The sequence below is a fragment of the Astyanax mexicanus genome, chromosome 18, assembly GCF_023375975.1.
Source record: "Astyanax mexicanus isolate ESR-SI-001 chromosome 18, AstMex3_surface, whole genome shotgun sequence".
Classification (NCBI taxonomy): domain Eukaryota; kingdom Metazoa; phylum Chordata; class Actinopteri; order Characiformes; family Acestrorhamphidae; genus Astyanax; species Astyanax mexicanus.
The window spans coordinates 46,080,846-46,098,519 of NC_064425.1; the positions used below are offsets into that span (position 1 = coordinate 46,080,846).

General features: G+C 39.2%; 1 protein-coding gene across 1 annotated transcript; it reads right to left on the reverse strand.

The window, feature by feature from the left end:
• Window positions 1-4,274: 4,274 nt before the first annotated feature.
• mmp13b (matrix metallopeptidase 13b) lies at window positions 4,275-11,171 on the reverse strand. Its single transcript, XM_007258521.4, has 10 exons — window positions 11,031-11,171; window positions 9,948-10,186; window positions 9,476-9,624; window positions 9,178-9,303; window positions 8,914-9,069; window positions 8,536-8,656; window positions 8,216-8,349; window positions 6,009-6,168; window positions 5,767-5,870; window positions 4,275-4,928 (listed from the first exon to the last, which is right to left on the reverse strand). Exons 1-10 carry the CDS (start codon window positions 11,127-11,129, stop codon window positions 4,828-4,830), a joined length of 1,389 nt encoding a protein of 462 aa, XP_007258583.3. The 5' UTR covers window positions 11,130-11,171; the 3' UTR covers window positions 4,275-4,827.
• Window positions 11,172-17,674: the final 6,503 nt, after the last annotated feature.

Below are 17,674 nucleotides of genomic sequence, written 5' to 3' on the forward strand. Positions count from 1 at the left end.
AGTATCAAAACTTACCATTTTAAGTAGAAAATAAACAAGTACTAGATAGCCATATGAATGATTGCTATGTAAATATGCATCTTTTCTTAAAAAATGATCTAAAAAATGCCTGGCTAGATATTTTACTTTATTATATAATATCTCAGTGTAGCCTTTGATGCTTTTATAATGAGAATGTTTTAATGTGTTGAGTCACTCAGCTTAACTGAGAGCTTTATTGAAGGAAATAAACACTAGTTTAGCTGCATATATTACTTTTTCAGCATATTCCAACTTGTGTGAGAGGAAGAAAGCGCCTAAGAGTCAAATGAAGTGTGAATGAAAGTAGTAGATGTCCTCAGCCCACTCATTATCCACTGGGGTTCCCCAGGGCTCGGTACTGGCACCCCTTCTCTTCTCCATATACACCACCTCTCTAGGTCAGGTTATCTGGTTGGTGACCATACATCTCCTTTACACACCATGTGACCTCAGTTGCTCAATCCTTAGTAGATCCAGTGATGTACAGGAGAAAAACACACACAAAATAAAACAGTTGTGAAAATAATAATTTATCCCAGAATTAGAGGTTTTCTTTTAAAACCCTATTCATTGCTCCATTGAAAATCGAGGTTAAGAATATTGTGATTATAACAAAATAATGACACATCTCTGCATATAGATAGATAGATAGATAGATAGATAGATAGATAGATAGATAGATAGATAGATAGATAGATAGATAGATAGATAGATACTTTATTTATCCCGAAGGAAATTTAGGCATCCAGCAGCAACAACACAATACAATAAGCAGTGCAGTAGATGTTGCTAATGGTCATTAAATAATTCAATAAATAACAGAGCAAAGTGCAATGTGCAATGACTTTGATCATGAAAGTGACTGATGTGACATAGAAATATAATATAAATATGCATCTGTAACAAATTTAGTTCTAAAAAGAGAATGTGAAAATGTGAATACCCAATCATGAGTAAAATGTACTTGAATGTAAGTGAGGTTGGGGAAGTGTTAGTGTAAATAATTAAGTGGTTGAATAATGTCCATGTGGTGTGACTGGATTAAACTCAGTCAGTAGCAGCATCCCGTCCCCGATGGGAGGAGTTAAAGAGTCTGATGGCTCTCGGGATGAAGGATTTTCTGAGTCTGTCTGTTGTGCAGCTCTGTGACAGCAGTCTGCCACTGAACACACTCCTCTGCTTCATGATGGTGGTGTAAAGTGGGTGACTATCATTGTTCATGATAGAAAGCAGTTTATCCAAAGTCCTTCTCTCAGCTATTGTAACCAGAGAGTCCAGCTCCATTCCAACCACTGCCCCGGCCCTCCTGACCAGCTTGTCCAGTCGTGATGCATCTCTCCTCTTCATGTTGCCTCCCCAGCACACCACAGCGTAGAAGAGAATGCTGGCCACGATTGATTGGTAGAACATCTGCAGAAGCTTCTTACAGATGTTAAAGGACCGCAGTCTCCTCAGGAAATAGAGCCGACTCTGTCCCTTCCTGTAAAGGGTGCCTGTATTTGTTGACCAATCCAGTTTGTCGTCCAGCAGCAGACCAAGGTACTTGTAGGTCTTTACTGTCTCCACATCAACCCCCTCGATGGAGACTGGCTGCAAGGGTAGTCCAGACCTACGAAAGTCCACCACCATCTCCTTGGTCTTGGATATGTTCAACTGCAGTTGGTTCAGTCGGCACCAAGCAACAAAGTCATCCACCTGTCTCCTGTACTCCTCTTCCTGACCACCCTTGACACACCCAACAATGGCAGTGTCATCCGAGAATTTCTGCAGATGGCACATCTCAGAGTTGTACTGGAAGTCTGATGTGTAGAGAGTGAAAAGGAAGGTGGGAGAGCACAGTCCCCTGTGGTGCTCCAGTGCTACTGACCACAGTCTCAGATGTACTGTCAGTGAGCCTCACATACTGTGGTCTGCAGGTGAGGTAGTCTGTGATCCAGGACACCAGGTGAGGATCCACATGCATCTTCACCAGCTTGTCTCTGAGAAGTGGAGGCTGGATGGTGTTAAAAGCACTGGAGAAATAAAAAAAACATGATTCTCACAGCACTACTGCCCTTGTCAAGATGAGAATAGGTTCGGTGGAGGAGGTAGATAATGGCATCCTCAACACCAATCTTCTCCCGATATGCAAAGGGGGAGAAACAGTCTTACCGGCCTGAAGTCATTGATCTCACCGGGACGAGGTTTCTTGGGAACAGGGACCAGGCATGAGGTTTTCCACAGCGTTGGAACCCTCCCCAACTGCAGGCTCATGTTGAAGATGTTCGACAGGGGTTATCCAAGTTCAAAGGCACAAGCCTTGAGAAGTCTTGGGCTCACCTCGTCAGGTCCAGCTGATTTCCTTGAGCGAAGTCTCCTCAGTGCCCCTGTGACCTGGTCTGCAGAGAGGTATATAGCTCTGGGAAGTCCCTAAAATACACCCTTGTGTTAGATTAGTAGTTTGCTGTGCTCACAAAAAGAGCCTATTTACTGTATATATTAGAAAATTTGAGTTTGTTTACATTGGTTTTACTAAAATCTGCTGAAAAAGTAAACACAATGAGCCGGCTGAGTGGGCTGTGGTGAGAATTTAGTGCTGTTTCTGGAACATATGCAAGCTTGGTCACTCCAAAACCACATTATCAAATTCAGCATGTAGAATCATTTCATATCCAGATGGTTTAAAGCTAAGAAAACCAGCACAAACAAAAGTTCTTTCCAAACCAAACCGAGGTTGCACAGTGTGTCATACCACAAACGGCCTGGAGCAGGAAGAGGGAAGCAGCCACAGGATCAGGATTGGGAAAACTGCCTTGGATGCATTTATTCTAACTGATAGCATAATTATATTTTGACTTGTAATGGTAGTAAGGCTAGGTAAAATAATAAAACTCATGTCTCAATATGTGGCAGAGAAATGTTGATATATGAAATATATCAATATGATATGAAATTGTGGTGACTGGCACGACGGACAGTGATCTACCATGGAATGGCTTTGTGGTGTTTCTACGATTGTGTTGTAGTTGGTTTCACTCTCCAGTGCTTTAAGCAACAGTAAGCCATTAATAAAGAGCTTCTTTGAAAACATGCTGCTCATGTGGATCTTTCCTCCTGCTTGACTCAATATGATGAAACCTTAACCTTAATTATCAGTATTTTTATAACACTAAATTTAACACATATGGTATGTTTAAATAGTAAATAGCTAATTGTGTATCTAAGCAGACCTTTAACTGATTTAATAAACTGCGCTGGATTAAGTCGTTTGAGATGATGAAATAAAGTTGTTATTCTGCTCCTTTAGTTACGATGTTTCTACAAATATTTGCATAGAATTGTACACCATTTCCACACTAACCTATGTACCTATATACTATATTTTTGGAAATAAATCAGATTCAAATGGTAACCTGCGTAGCAGCCATACTATTTTTTTTTAATTATATATAAAATGGTTTTAAATATGTTTACAATATATTGCCCGTGGACCCTTTTGTGAGTATTTGCTAGATTGATCTCTTATTATAAACCATCTCAATTAGATCACAGGATACAGGTTTCATTTCAGCAGAGCCAGACCGTCCTGGACCCTCGTTACGCTGTTTTCCCTCATATCAATCAAAAGATGAAACAAAACTATTTTTAGGACATGAAAAGTGGAAAAAGACAAGATAAAGTGCACAAACAGCAGTCAGGTAAACCTGTGATCATTCTTTTCAAGGCTGGATTTTTATTAAATAGTCTAAGAGCCAAAGACATAATTATAGGTGCACAACTGTTCTCCACAATCTTAAAAGCTTCTTAAACATACTTAAACCAAACTTTGAGCAGAAAAATAGTGAACTAATAGTTTTACACTGTATATTCATTTAACTCCACCAAACACACAATAGACTCTAAAAATACCCTACTATTCCATTTTAACTTACTAACTTTGGTTTATTTGTCATTTTTATTACACTTTAAACAGTGAAGCTGTTACAGATGCCTGGACCAAACCATTGCACCATCTCTAAGGTAGAGAATAAACAGCTAAATTCACTTATTTTGTGTATTCCACCTTAAGTGCTGCCTCTGTTGCAAATTGTTACAGTGTTCATCAGCTGCTTATTTATTTTTAATTTAAGTGTTAAGTGTGTTTCTTATTCTTATAGCTATTCCACATTACATTCTACATAATTGTGGTAAACTAAGAGAGGCGTTAATGGGGTTATATAAATTCTGATCTACCATTACAAACAATAATATATATAAAATAATGTACACACAGACAAAATGTGTTAAGAATTTATTTTCCAGCTTACATTGTTCTATTTGTTCTATTAAAAATCATTAAATACACTATTCACTGTCCATGAGTCAACATAGAACCTGTTAATTCACATTGTCACCAGTGTGAATGGTCATTATGCACCACAGTATAAACATCCAGCAGCCTGTTTAGTAGAATTTTATTATTATCTTGAACATAAAGGTGCTAAATGGTTATTTATAAAAGTGATATGTGAGTATGAAGAACATTTTAAATGTTTATATAACCTTCATCAGATATAAATGTTCCACACACTCTTTAAAACACTGTTCCCAACATGGATCTTCTACAGCATCACCCAACAAAACGCTTTGTAGTCTCTTTATTTGTGTTGGCTTTTACATCATTTAAACTCTCCAGCAGTTCGACTCGTAAAAAAGTATACATGCACGGAAAAATACAGAACTGTACTCTAACTGATTCACCAGTTCAATAGTCAGAAAAAAAGATCATGGCATAATAAATATGAAGTATCACACTCCTGTTCTCAAATGTTAGGCAGCTGTTTCAGATCAGCAGTTGAAGATAGAGTTGACTCTTTGGATGCGAATGACTTTCCTCGAGCTGAAACTGTACTCAAACTGAGTCTGCTCGTGGTAGAAGGACAGGTATCCTGTTTAAAGAGGGACACAGACAGAAAAATACATATTTTAAAATGAGAAAGCACTTTAAGATTGAGGTACTCATATTGAGTTTTTAATGTTGTCGCTGTCACACAAAAACCTTGCATCTCCAAATTGGCCCCCTAACTTTCAATTAAAACCAGCATAAGTAGATCTTATTCCAGTTAATTTTGAAACATTACTATGGGAACATATGATTTATATGATAATTAAATTTTATGAAATTCCCTTTAGGGATATGGATGATAAGAAACAGATCAACAAACTGAATTATTAGATAATAACATTAATCTAAACTCCACTAAATGTTTTTGGCTTGCTTTATTGTCTTCAGTCTAAACAAACTCTCCAGTATTATGTTTTATACAGTGTTATAAAACATTCAGTATAAAAAAAAATCATCATATTCCACATATACAGAATGTTTTTGTTATAAGATCAACTAATATTAATTATTCAGTAACCCCTTACAAAACATGGTTTACTTATAATAATTCATAACTCACAAACACTTTTAAAATACATTTTTTGGTATAAACTGTAAATGCATATCAAAACTTTAACTGAACTCTTCTTGTCACTACAAAATCAAATTGTTGGGAACAGTACATGTGTAATATAAACACACTATACATTAAATTATTGTATTAATTTAATAAGGTTCCATTTACATGTTCATTTCACTAATTAAGCCCAGCATAGTTTCAAAGCTTGAGTAATAATATTTTTCCTGTATTTTTTATTTTGAAACACAATATCTACAAAACCTATATCTATATATAATATGTATATATACAAAATCTATATTAATAGCAGAGCATGGCTTACCGTAGTGATAGGCTGCAGCATCCACCTCATCTCCTATTCCAGGAAAGTTATCCTCTATAGATCTTGGATATCCACTATCCATGATGCCTTTCTGTTCATCATAGCTGAGGATGAGAGATAAAGTCAGTGAGCTCTACTTTACTCTACTGTATTCGAGTCTAAACTTTAGAAGAAATCTAAAGAATCTCCAGCATTTTATTTTTGTTATTATAGTTTTTTTCTGAGTAAAATCCACTGCATACCTCCAGTAGTCCTCATCTGCAAACAGCAGAGTCTTGCCCGTGTCTCGGATGTAAACCGCAGCATCTATTTTGCGGATGGATTTGGGAAGCCCCAGCTTGTGGATATATTTTGGATAACCCTCCACCAGAGTGTAACCATTCAGAGCCCACATTTTGATACCTTCAGAGCGTAACAAATGTAAATGTAAGAGTTATTTAAAGTACATGGTGATCATGTTCATAGGCGTAGGAACCGGGGGGGATAATATTAGAAACAGGTGGATTTGTCCCCCCCAAAAATGATATCAGTTCGCTCAGGTCAGCTGTACTATTAATGAGGAGACAGACCGGACCAATCACGGAGCCGGTTCAGGTATTAAGTCACGCCTCTCAGTAGAAACAGCCAATCAGCTTGCTGGTTTTGCGGCGCGCGGAGCAGAGGCAGTTTGCTGTTGGGGAAGCCCCGCCCCCTCGCTGTGAGATTTAGCAGCGGGATCGGGACGCAGCAGCTTCAGCTGATTTTAAAACAGATCTGGATATACGGAGATTTTACTAACAGAAAGGTAACGATAGGCTAACCACTTCAACTGTGATGATATGTTTCTGATAGCTGGTTAAAAATACACGTCTCTTATCAAAGATCTTAGCTTATCTTTGGAATTAGCTAGATTGGGAGTCAGGGTTAAAGGAAAAAAATAAAATATATATGTAATGTTTCCCTGTACCTGATCAGCTAATCACTTTAATTTTCAAACTGTTTATTCATTTAGGATTACAGGACTTACTGTGAGCTATAATGAACGAAAATTGATTTAACTAACTAGTTATCTAGAAGCTGGATGTAGATGATCGCCAGAATTTCGTACAGTACTTTAAGTTGGTAGTTTAAAGCAGTTACTTAACCCCGATCACTGCCCTAAACTAGTGTTTTCCACCTGATCAGCTAATAAACAGTCATTTACTGAGTTTACCTGTTAAAATCCTTTAGCCCCCTATGGAGCCTAAATTAATCATGTATATCCACCAGAGAGAGCTCTAGAATATGCAGAACAGTGTTAATATGCAGTAGAATATATAAGAACTGGGTTGAGAAACACTGCTGTAACCTGACTTCTGTTCATTTGTATTTCACAGTAAGACCACATATCCTGACGTTTATAAAAGTCTCTATGAAACGTAAAGTTACATTCTTTTACATAAAAGGACACCATCTTAAGAAGAGCTCTCAGTAGAAAAAAATAAAAGTGCAGGAGAAAATGTAAATATACAACAGAATTGACATGCCAATACATAATAATAATAATAATAATAATAATAATAATAATAATAATAATAATAATAACAATAATAATAATCTGTTATATTATTTTAAATATTAGGTGATAACTGAAAATTTTTGTCATATGTACATAATTCAGACATTGCTTGCATAATTTTTAGTTGTATGTAATGTTTAGGTTGTAAAATCACCTTATAATAATAATTTACTTTTAATTAAAAGTAATTTCCACAAATGTTGTTCTAGGAAACAATTGGGTGGGCTTGGGTTCATATTGGCAAATGTGTCCCCCCCAATATCAAGCCCGCTCCTACGCCCTTGATCATGTTACACAGATAAGAGAATGTAGAATTAGAAGTCTTATTGGATGTAGCTTGGAGCATTGCCGAGCAGCCAGCGCACTCGGAGGAAAGCGCAGCGGCTCGGTTCCGGTACATCAGCTCACAGACGCCCTGTGCTGCGGGGATCACCCTAAGAGTGATGTGGGGAGAGAGCGCCATCTACCCACCCGGAGGGAGCAGGGCCAATTGTGCTCCCTCTGAGCGCCACCAGCTTGATGGTAAAGCTGCATGAGCGGGATTCGAACCTGTGACCTCCCGCTCATAGTGGCAGCACTTTAGACAGTTGGACCACTCTGCGCCCCTTAAATAATTGATTTTAACAGTAATTTTATTTTTTTTTCAGTCATAAATTCTCGGATGCATTGAAAATGGGGGTTACCCTCAATGTATTCCTAAGTAAAAAAATAAATGTTGATTGATTACAATGTTTACAATAAAAATATAATAACTAATATTATTAGCCAACAACTGCTGATATAATAATAATAATAATAATAATAATAATAATAATAATAGTAATAATAATAATAACAGTAGCAGCTTGCCAAGCCCAAAACAGAGCTCACTGGTTATCGTTATTAACATTATGTTCATTATATTTAACACACCACTGAATATGATGACAATGTCTTTCTCTGGATTCTCATAAGCTGCATCCACTTTCTTGGGGATGTACGGCCAGGTGGTTTTAATGGGGGTCTGCTCAGGCTCCACCATCTGCGGGTGCAGCCGCCAGTAGAAACTGCCAGGAGGAGGAGAATTACAGTATGATTATATTCTTCATGAGAAAAGAGATAGCTGTGAAAGCATCAACTGGGCTATTTCTGTTTATAAATAAATTAAATTGTTTTAAAACCCCATTTGAGTTTTTAAATGTCTTCATCATTTTTGACCCCTAGACTCCAAACATCTCGTGATTAAACCTCACCTGTCTTTGAAAATTATGATCTCTCCACGGAGTTCTGTCATGGCATCGAAGGTCAGCATAGGGTCACACTTGTTTGGAGCTATAGGTTTGGGTTTGACTTTTCTGTGGTCGGGGTTTGGCCCTGAAATTCAGCCAAAACAATGAGGAGAATAAAAATAGTTTTAGTTGGGCTGAAGCAAAAAATAAAGACCCAAAAATCTGGAGTACTATAATTCAAAACAACTTATACGCCAAAAAACTCTATTAAATGAACTTAGATTTTCATTATAATACGTTTGAATATGCTTTACTTCTAATTAACAAAAATTTACTGCAAACAAATTATTTCAGTATATTCAACGTATCCAGGCATACAGTGCACCTGTTTAATGTGTTTACCGTAAAGGGACTGAATGCCTTTAATGTCATCATCAGAGAGAGGGAACCCGCGGGAGTAGGAATACACTGGGAACATCAGCGCTCCAGGATCAGAAGAGTGAGCCATACCGAGGGCGTGGCCAAATTCATGAGTCGCAACCAAGAACAGGTTAAAAGCTACAAGAGAAGGATGAGTGAAATGTGAGAAAAATATACTTGATCATTTAATGGAACTCTTTTAGTTACCATTACTGTATTAGAGAGTGTAACACAACTATACAATACCCTGTGAGTCTTTTGTCCATGTTTCATCTTCATCAAAGTGTGTGTCACCACCTATGCCTTTTCCTGGTGGGTAAGCATGGGCAAGGAGTCCCTCGGGCCCATCAAATGGATTAAAGTCTCCATGTTCTGTCAATCAGATCACAGGGAAATGAATTAAGTCAGGCCCTTATTTAAGGTTTGCCCTGGGTTATCTTTCTGTGCCATATTATCTTTTTTATTTATATTGTATTTGTAAATAGGCATGCTTAAAAATAAAGTTGCTTCAAATGGTCAATATAACCTCCAGATTTCATCATACCTCTCCTTCCAAAGCTGATCATAATGTCAGCATTCCCTTCATGTAGCTTCTTAAACTTCAGAGGAGTCACATCACTCCAGACCTTCAGAGCATTGTGGACAGCTCGGTCCACGTCATCCTTGTCCAGATCAGGAGTGTAGTTTGTGATCCTGAGTGAAAATAAACAGATCAGCCGTAACATTATAACCACTGACAGGTGAAAAAAATAATAATAATAATGTGGCTACAGCACACTGAGGCGACAAATTAGCTCAAATTATATAAGCAAATTCAACCTATCCAGGCTTGCAGTGTATATTTTTATCTCCAGTATATGTGACTGCATGAATAACAACCATGCAAAACTGTTGTTGTTTATATAACACATAATTGTTAATATGACACAAGTCCTGATTTGACACTGATTGATTACATCCGGTGTTAATGAAAAAATGTGAATTCACAATTTAATAAGATTAAATATAATGATGACCTGAATGTCACAAGGTTGCTGTCCCACTTGATGTCTCTGGGGAAGTGATTATACTCAGCAACATCTGGCACGCCACATCTGGCCATGTTCATCAGATCCAGTGTGTTGTCGTCCAGCTTGCCTGTAACCTCCAGCCTGAAGAACGACTGCATCTCCCGGATTTTGTCGGCCATAATGTCTGATGATTTTGCTTTACCCAGGAGTCCAGCCTGTAGCCCATAATACCTCCGGAGATATCTCTACACAGAGCACAATCAACACACACTTTACAAAAGTTAAATATTTATTATCTTTATATATTATATGGTGTATTGTAATGTAAGGGATTGTCTCAGGATTAAACATTGAATATTTTACATATGTTATAAATTCAAAAGAATGATCAAAAAATATACTTGGCATAGTAACAATAATAATTAAAAAATAATTAAATAATTCCCTAATTATGGTTTAAGTGTCTATGGTTAGATTGTGTTTTTAATTTTTATTCTAGAATAAAATAGCTCTGCATCTTTTTAGTAAGAATAATTCATAATAAATGGAATACTAATCCAGCTCAGACTTTCTTTTTTTTTGCAGCTCTTAGCCAAGTTCTGAAGTCACAGAATATCAGACATTATATAAAATAACCCTGAATACACAGGAAAAGGTAGCTCTAAATTATGTCAGAGACCAATAGATAAGAGTCACGGGCTAATGTAGTGCTACATTATATAAACATCTTAAAAGGGGGAGTGTAGTTTACTCTAGTCTTTAAAACGGAATTAGAACTTTACTAAAATAGAATTAGTTAAATTATTAAGATATTAAAAAATAACTGTTTACTTATGTTATTTGGGAAAGAAGGAATGTTAATTAATACAGTGTAACATCATATAAGGACATGTCTCAATATATATTTTCTATCTACATTCACCTACATTTACATGAACAAACAAATAAAAAACATTTGGAAAATACATAATATAATAAATATAAATAAATATTATTTACTTACTATAAATTGGGTTTAATTATTGACAACTTCACAAAGGTAATTGAGAAAAGAAGAAAAAGTTCAAATCTGCCAAATCCTTCTCTTACCTCTGCTAATAGCCACTCGTCTGACCCCTCAGCAGTAAACAGCTTTGCTGAAGAATGTGCTACAGTCACTAGCAGCACAAATATAACTGAGATTTCCATGCTGACTGAGACTAACTGAGACTGAGGAGCACAGGGGCTTTATACTGCCCACCTCTGAGGACACTAACATGCTGTATGATTCATGGTAAAGTACCCTGGCCACTTCCTCCCATTCCAGCGGGAGAGAAGTGCTCACAGCAGTACTGTGGTCAAAAACCTGCTTTTAAAACACTTGAGTGTGCAATTACATCACTGACTTTCAAATATCAGTTTTTTTTATTTTCTTGTGAAAAAATAAAAGTCATTTAAGGAAATATAGTCAATTTAGAACAGATAATATTTATTTCATTCATGCAGTGGAGCTAACATCCAAAAAAAGGAGCAGTTTTCAGTTTTAGTCACACTCTCTTCAGGCTGGTTATGATGCCAGTCTTCTGTCTATTCATAACATCATCTAGACAGAAGTGGCACTCATGACTGTGATGCACTGACATGCTGCTGTGAGTAATGGCTGCTGCATGATCTCCAAACCAGGTCAAAAGTTACTAAAAATGTAAAACCCCAAATCAGAAAAGGTTGGGACTGTATGGAAAAGGCAGATACAATAAAAATACTTCAGTATTTGTAATATTTTATAATATTATAAAATATTATATAATAGTTTTATTTCACTGCAGATAATAAACCTGAAATATTTTATAATTTATCTGGCCAGCCTAATTTCATTTATTAATAAATAGCCAGTTCTGCATTTTAGGCCTACAACATTCCATAAAAAAGGGGGATAGGGTCAACAAAATGCTGGAAAAGTAAGTGAAATTATTAAAAGAGAACTAGATGAAATAGGGATAATTCACAGCCAACTTACATGCCTGGGTACAAAAAGAGCATTTTAGAGGGTAGAGATTCACCAAAACCTGTGAAAAAAAAACTAAAATTATGGAACAATTTCAGAAAAATGCTTCTCAACATAAAATTGGATTTCAGATGTTCCACCAACTAAAGTGCATAATATCTGACGGTCAGTATGGATACTGGTGATCTTCGGGCCCTCAGGCAACACTTTTTAGGGGAAGAAAAGTACATTCTTAACTGATGAAAGTCAGTGTAAAATTATTTTAAGTCATTTGGTATAATTTCTATTGGCAATATTAAAAACAACTGCCAGATTCATATTCTGTTCCCATCGTAAAACATTAATGCAGAAATTATCATTAGGCGCCTGTAAAGTTTCGTGCCATAGAAGTCAACGTAGGCCAAACTCCTTCCCCCGACAACCCAGAGGTCTGAAATCGTAATGTGTTGTCCGGATAGCACTTTTGAGGTTGCCTGTAAAATTTTGTGCCACAGAAGTCAACGTAGGCCAAACTCCTTCCCCCGACAACCCAGAGGTCTGAACTCGAAATATTTTTTCCAAATTGCACCACTGGTGTTGCTTGTAAAGTTTCTGAAGTCAACGTAGGCCAAACTCTTTCCCCCATCAACCCAAAGGTCTGAAATCGAAATATGTTGTCCAAATATCACCTTTGGTGTTGCCTGTAAAGTTTTGTGCCACAGAAGACAACGTAGGCCAAACTCCTTCCCCCGACAACCCTGAGGTCTGAAATTGTAATATGTTGTCAAAATCACACCTTTGGTAATGCCTGTAAAGTATCGTGCCACAGAAGTCAACGTAGGCCAAACTCCTTCCCCCGACAACCCACGAAACTTTATACGCACTATCAAAGGTGTGATTTTGACAACATATTACAATTTCAGACCTCTGGGTTGTCAGGGAAAGGAGTTTGGCCTACGTTGACTTCTGTGGCACGACACTTTACAAGCAAAACCAAAGGTGTGATTTGGACAACATATTGCAATTTCAGACCTCAGGGTTGTCGGGGGAAGGAGTTTGACCTACGTTGACTTCTGTGGCACGACACTTTACAAGCAAAACCAAAGGTGTGATTTGGACAACATATTGCAATTTCAGACCTCTGGGTTGTCGGGGGAAGGAGTTTGGCCTACGTTGACTTCTGTCGCACGAAACTTTACAGGCAACCTCAAATGTGCTATTTTGACAACATATTACAATTTCAGACCTCAGGGTTGTCGGGGGAAGGAGTTTGGCCTAAGTTGACTTCTGTGGCACGACACTTTACAAGCAACACCAAAGGTGTGATTTGGACAACATATTACAATTTGAGAACTCTGGGTTGTCGGGGGAAGGAGATTGGCCTACGTTGACTTATGTGGCACGACACTTTACAGGCAACCTCAAAAGTGCTATCCGGACAACTTATTATGATTTCAGACTTCTGGGTTGTCGGGGGAAGGAGTTTGGCCTACGTTGACTTCAGTAACACGAAACTTTACACACAACACCAGAAGTGGCATTTGGACAACATATTTCAGATTCAGACCTCTGGGATGTCGGGGGAAGGAGTTTGGCCTACGTTGACTTCTGTGGTATGAAACTTAACAGGCAACCTCAAATGTGCTATCCGGACAACATATTTCGATTTCAGACCTCTGGGTTGTTGGAGGAAGGAGTTTGGCCTACGTTGACTTCTGTGGTACGAAACTTTACACGCAACCTCAAATGTGCTATCCGGACAACATATTTCAATTTCAGACTTCTGGGTTGTCGGGGGAAGGAGTTTGGCCTACGTTGACTTCAGTAACACGAAACTTTACACACACCACCAGGAGTGCCATTTGGACAACATATTTCAATTTCAGACTTCTGGGTTGTCGGGGGAAGGAGTTTGGCCTACGTTGACTTCAGTAACACGAAACTTTACACACACCACCAGGAGTGCCATTTGGACAACATATTTCAATTTCAGACTTCTGGGTTGTCGGGGGAAGGAGTTTGGCCTACGTTGACTTCAGTAACACGAAACTTTACACACACCACCAGGAGTGCCATTTGGACAACATATTTCAATTTCAGACATCTGGGTTGTCCGGGGAAGGAGTTTGGCCTACGTTGACTTCTGTGGTATGAAACTTTACAGGCAACCTCAAATGTGCTATCCGGACAACATATTTCGATTTCAGACCTCTGGGTTGTCGGAGGAAGGAGTTTGGCCTACGTTGACTTCTGTGGTACGAAACTTTACACGCAACCTCAAATGTGCTATCCGGACAACATATTTCAATTTCAGACCTCTAGGTTGTCGGGGGAAGGAGTTTGGCCTACGTTGACTTCAGTAACACGAAACTTTACACACAACACCAGAAGTGGCATTTGGACAACATATTTCAATTTCAGACCTCTGGGATGTTGGGGGAAGGAGTTTGGCCTACGTTGACTTCTGTGGTACGAAACTTTACACGCAACCTCAAATGTGCTATTTTGACAACATATTACAATTTCAGCTTTCTGGGTTGTCTGGGGAAGGAGTTTGGCCTACGTTGACTTCTGTGGTACGAAACTTTACACGCAACCTCAAATGTGCTATTTTGACAACATATTACAATTTCAGACTTCTGGGTTGTCTGGGGACGGAGTTTGGCCTACGTTAACTTCTGTGGTATGAAACTTTACAGGCAACCTCAAATGTGCTATCCGGACAACATATTTCGATTTCAGACCTCTGGGTTGTCGGAGAAAGGAGTTTGGCCTACGTTGACTTCTGTGGTACGAAACTTTACACGCAACCTCAAATGTGCTATCCGGACAACATATTTCAATTTCAGACCTCTAGGTTGTCGGGGGAAGGAGTTTGGCCTACGTTGACTTCAGTAACACGAAACTTTCCACACAACACCAGAAGTGGCATTTGGACAACATATTTCAATTTCAGACCTCTGGGATGTTGGGGGAAGGAGTTTGGCCTACGTTGACTTCTGTGGTATGAAACTTTACAGGCAACCTCAAATGTGCTATCCGGACAACATATTTCGATTTCAGACCTCTGGGTTGTTGGAGGAAGGAGTTTGGCCTACGTTGACTTCTGTGGTACGAAACTTTACACGCAACCTCAAATGTGCTATCCGGACAACATATTTCAATTTCAGACTTCTGGGTTGTCGGAGGAAGGAGTTTGGCCTACGTTGACTTCTGTGGTACGAAACTTTACACGCAACCTCAAATGTGCTATCCGGACAACATATTTCGATTTCAGACCTCTGGGTTGTCGGAGGAAGGAGTTTGGCCTACGTTGACTTCTGTGGTACGAAACTTTACACGCAACCTCAAATGTGCTATCCGGACAACATATTTCAATTTCAGACCTCTAGGTTGTCGGGGGAAGGAGTTTGGCCTACGTTGACTTCAGTAACACGAAACTTTACACACAACACCAGAAGTGGCATTTGGACAACATATTTCAATTTCAGACCTCTGGGATGTTGGGGGAAGGAGTTTGGCCTACGTTGACTTCTGTGGTACGAAACTTTACACGCAACCTCAAATGTGCTATTTTGACAACATATTACAATTTCAGCTTTCTGGGTTGTCTGGGGAAGGAGTTTGGCCTACGTTGACTTCTGTGGTACGAAACTTTACACGCAACCTCAAATGTGCTATTTTGACAACATATTACAATTTCAGACTTCTGGGTTGTCTGGGGACGGAGTTTGGCCTACGTTAACTTCTGTGGTATGAAACTTTACAGGCAACCTCAAATGTGCTATCCGGACAACATATTTCGATTTCAGACCTCTGGGTTGTCGGAGAAAGGAGTTTGGCCTACGTTGACTTCTGTGGTACGAAACTTTACACGCAACCTCAAATGTGCTATCCGGACAACATATTTCAATTTCAGACTTCTGGGTTGTCGGGGGAAGGAGTTTGGCCTACGTTGACTTCAGTAACACGAAACTTTACACACAACACCAGAAGTGCCATTTGGACAACATATTTCAATTTCAGACATCTGGGTTGTCTGGGGAAGGAGTTTGGCCTACGTTGACTTCTGTGGTATGAAACTTTACAGGCAACCTCAAATGTGCTATCCGGACAACATATTTCGATTTCAGACCTCTGGGTTGTCGGAGGAAGGAGTTTGGCCTACGTTGACTTCTGTGGTACGAAACTTTACACGCAACCTCAAATGTGCTATCCGGACAACATATTTCGATTTCAGACCTCTGGGTTGTCGGAGGAAGGAGTTTGGCCTACGTTGACTTCTGTGGTACGAAACTTTACACGCAACCTCAAATGTGCTATCCGGACAACATATTTCGATTTCAGACCTCTGGGTTGTCGGAGGAAGGAGTTTGGCCTACGTTGACTTCTGTGGTACGAAACTTTACACGCAACCTCAAATGTGCTATCCGGACAACATATTTCGATTTCAGACCTCTGGGTTGTCAGAGGAAGGAGTTTGGCCTACGTTGACTTCTGTGGTACGAAACTTTACACGCAACCTCAAATGTGCTATCCGGACAACATATTTCGATTTCAGACCTCTGGGTTGTCGGAGGAAGGAGTTTGGCCTACGTTGACTTCTGTGGTACGAAACTTTACACGCAACCTCAAATGTGCTATCCGGACAACATATTTCAATTTCAGACCTCTAGGTTGTCGGGGGAAGGAGTTTGGCCTACGTTGACTTCAGTAACACGAAACTTTACACACAACACCAGAAGTGGCATTTGGACAACATATTTCAATTTCAGACCTCTGGGATGTTGGGGGAAGGAGTTTGGCCTACGTTGACTTCTGTGGTACGAAACTTTACACGCAACCTCAAATGTGCTATTTTGACAACATATTACAATTTCAGCTTTCTGGGTTGTCTGGGGAAGGAGTTTGGCCTACGTTGACTTCTGTGGTACGAAACTTTACACGCAACCTCAAATGTGCTATTTTGACAACATATTTCGATTTCAGACCTCTGGGTTGTCGGAGAAAGGAGTTTGGCCTACGTTGACTTCTGTGGTATGAAACTTTACAGGCAACCTCAAATGTGCTATCCGGACAACATATTTCGATTTCAGACCTCTGGGTTGTCGGAGAAAGGAGTTTGGCCTACGTTGACTTCTGTGGTACGAAACTTTACACGCAACCTCAAATGTGCTATCCGGACAACATATTTCGATTTCAGACCTCTGGGTTGTCGGAGAAAGGAGTTTGGCCTACGTTGACTTCTGTGGTACGAAACTTTACACGCAACCTCAAATGTGCTATCCGGACAACATATTTCAATTTCAGACCTCTAGGTTGTCGGGGGAAGGAGTTTGGCCTACGTTGACTTCAGTAACACGAAACTTTCCACACAACACCAGAAGTGGCATTTGGACAACATATTTCAATTTCAGACCTCTGGGATGTTGGGGGAAGGAGTTTGGCCTACGTTGACTTCTGTGGTACGAAACTTTACAGGCAACCTCAAATGTGCTATCCGGACAACATATTTCGATTTCAGACCTCTGGGTTGTTGGAGGAAGGAGTTTGGCCTACGTTGACTTCTGTGGTACGAAACTTTACACGCAACCTCAAATGTGCTATCCGGACAACATATTTCAATTTCAGACTTCTGGGTTGTCGGAGGAAGGAGTTTGGCCTACGTTGACTTCTGTGGTACGAAACTTTACACGCAACCTCAAATGTGCTATCCGGACAACATATTTCAATTTCAGACTTCTGGGTTGTCGGAGGAAGGAGTTTGGCC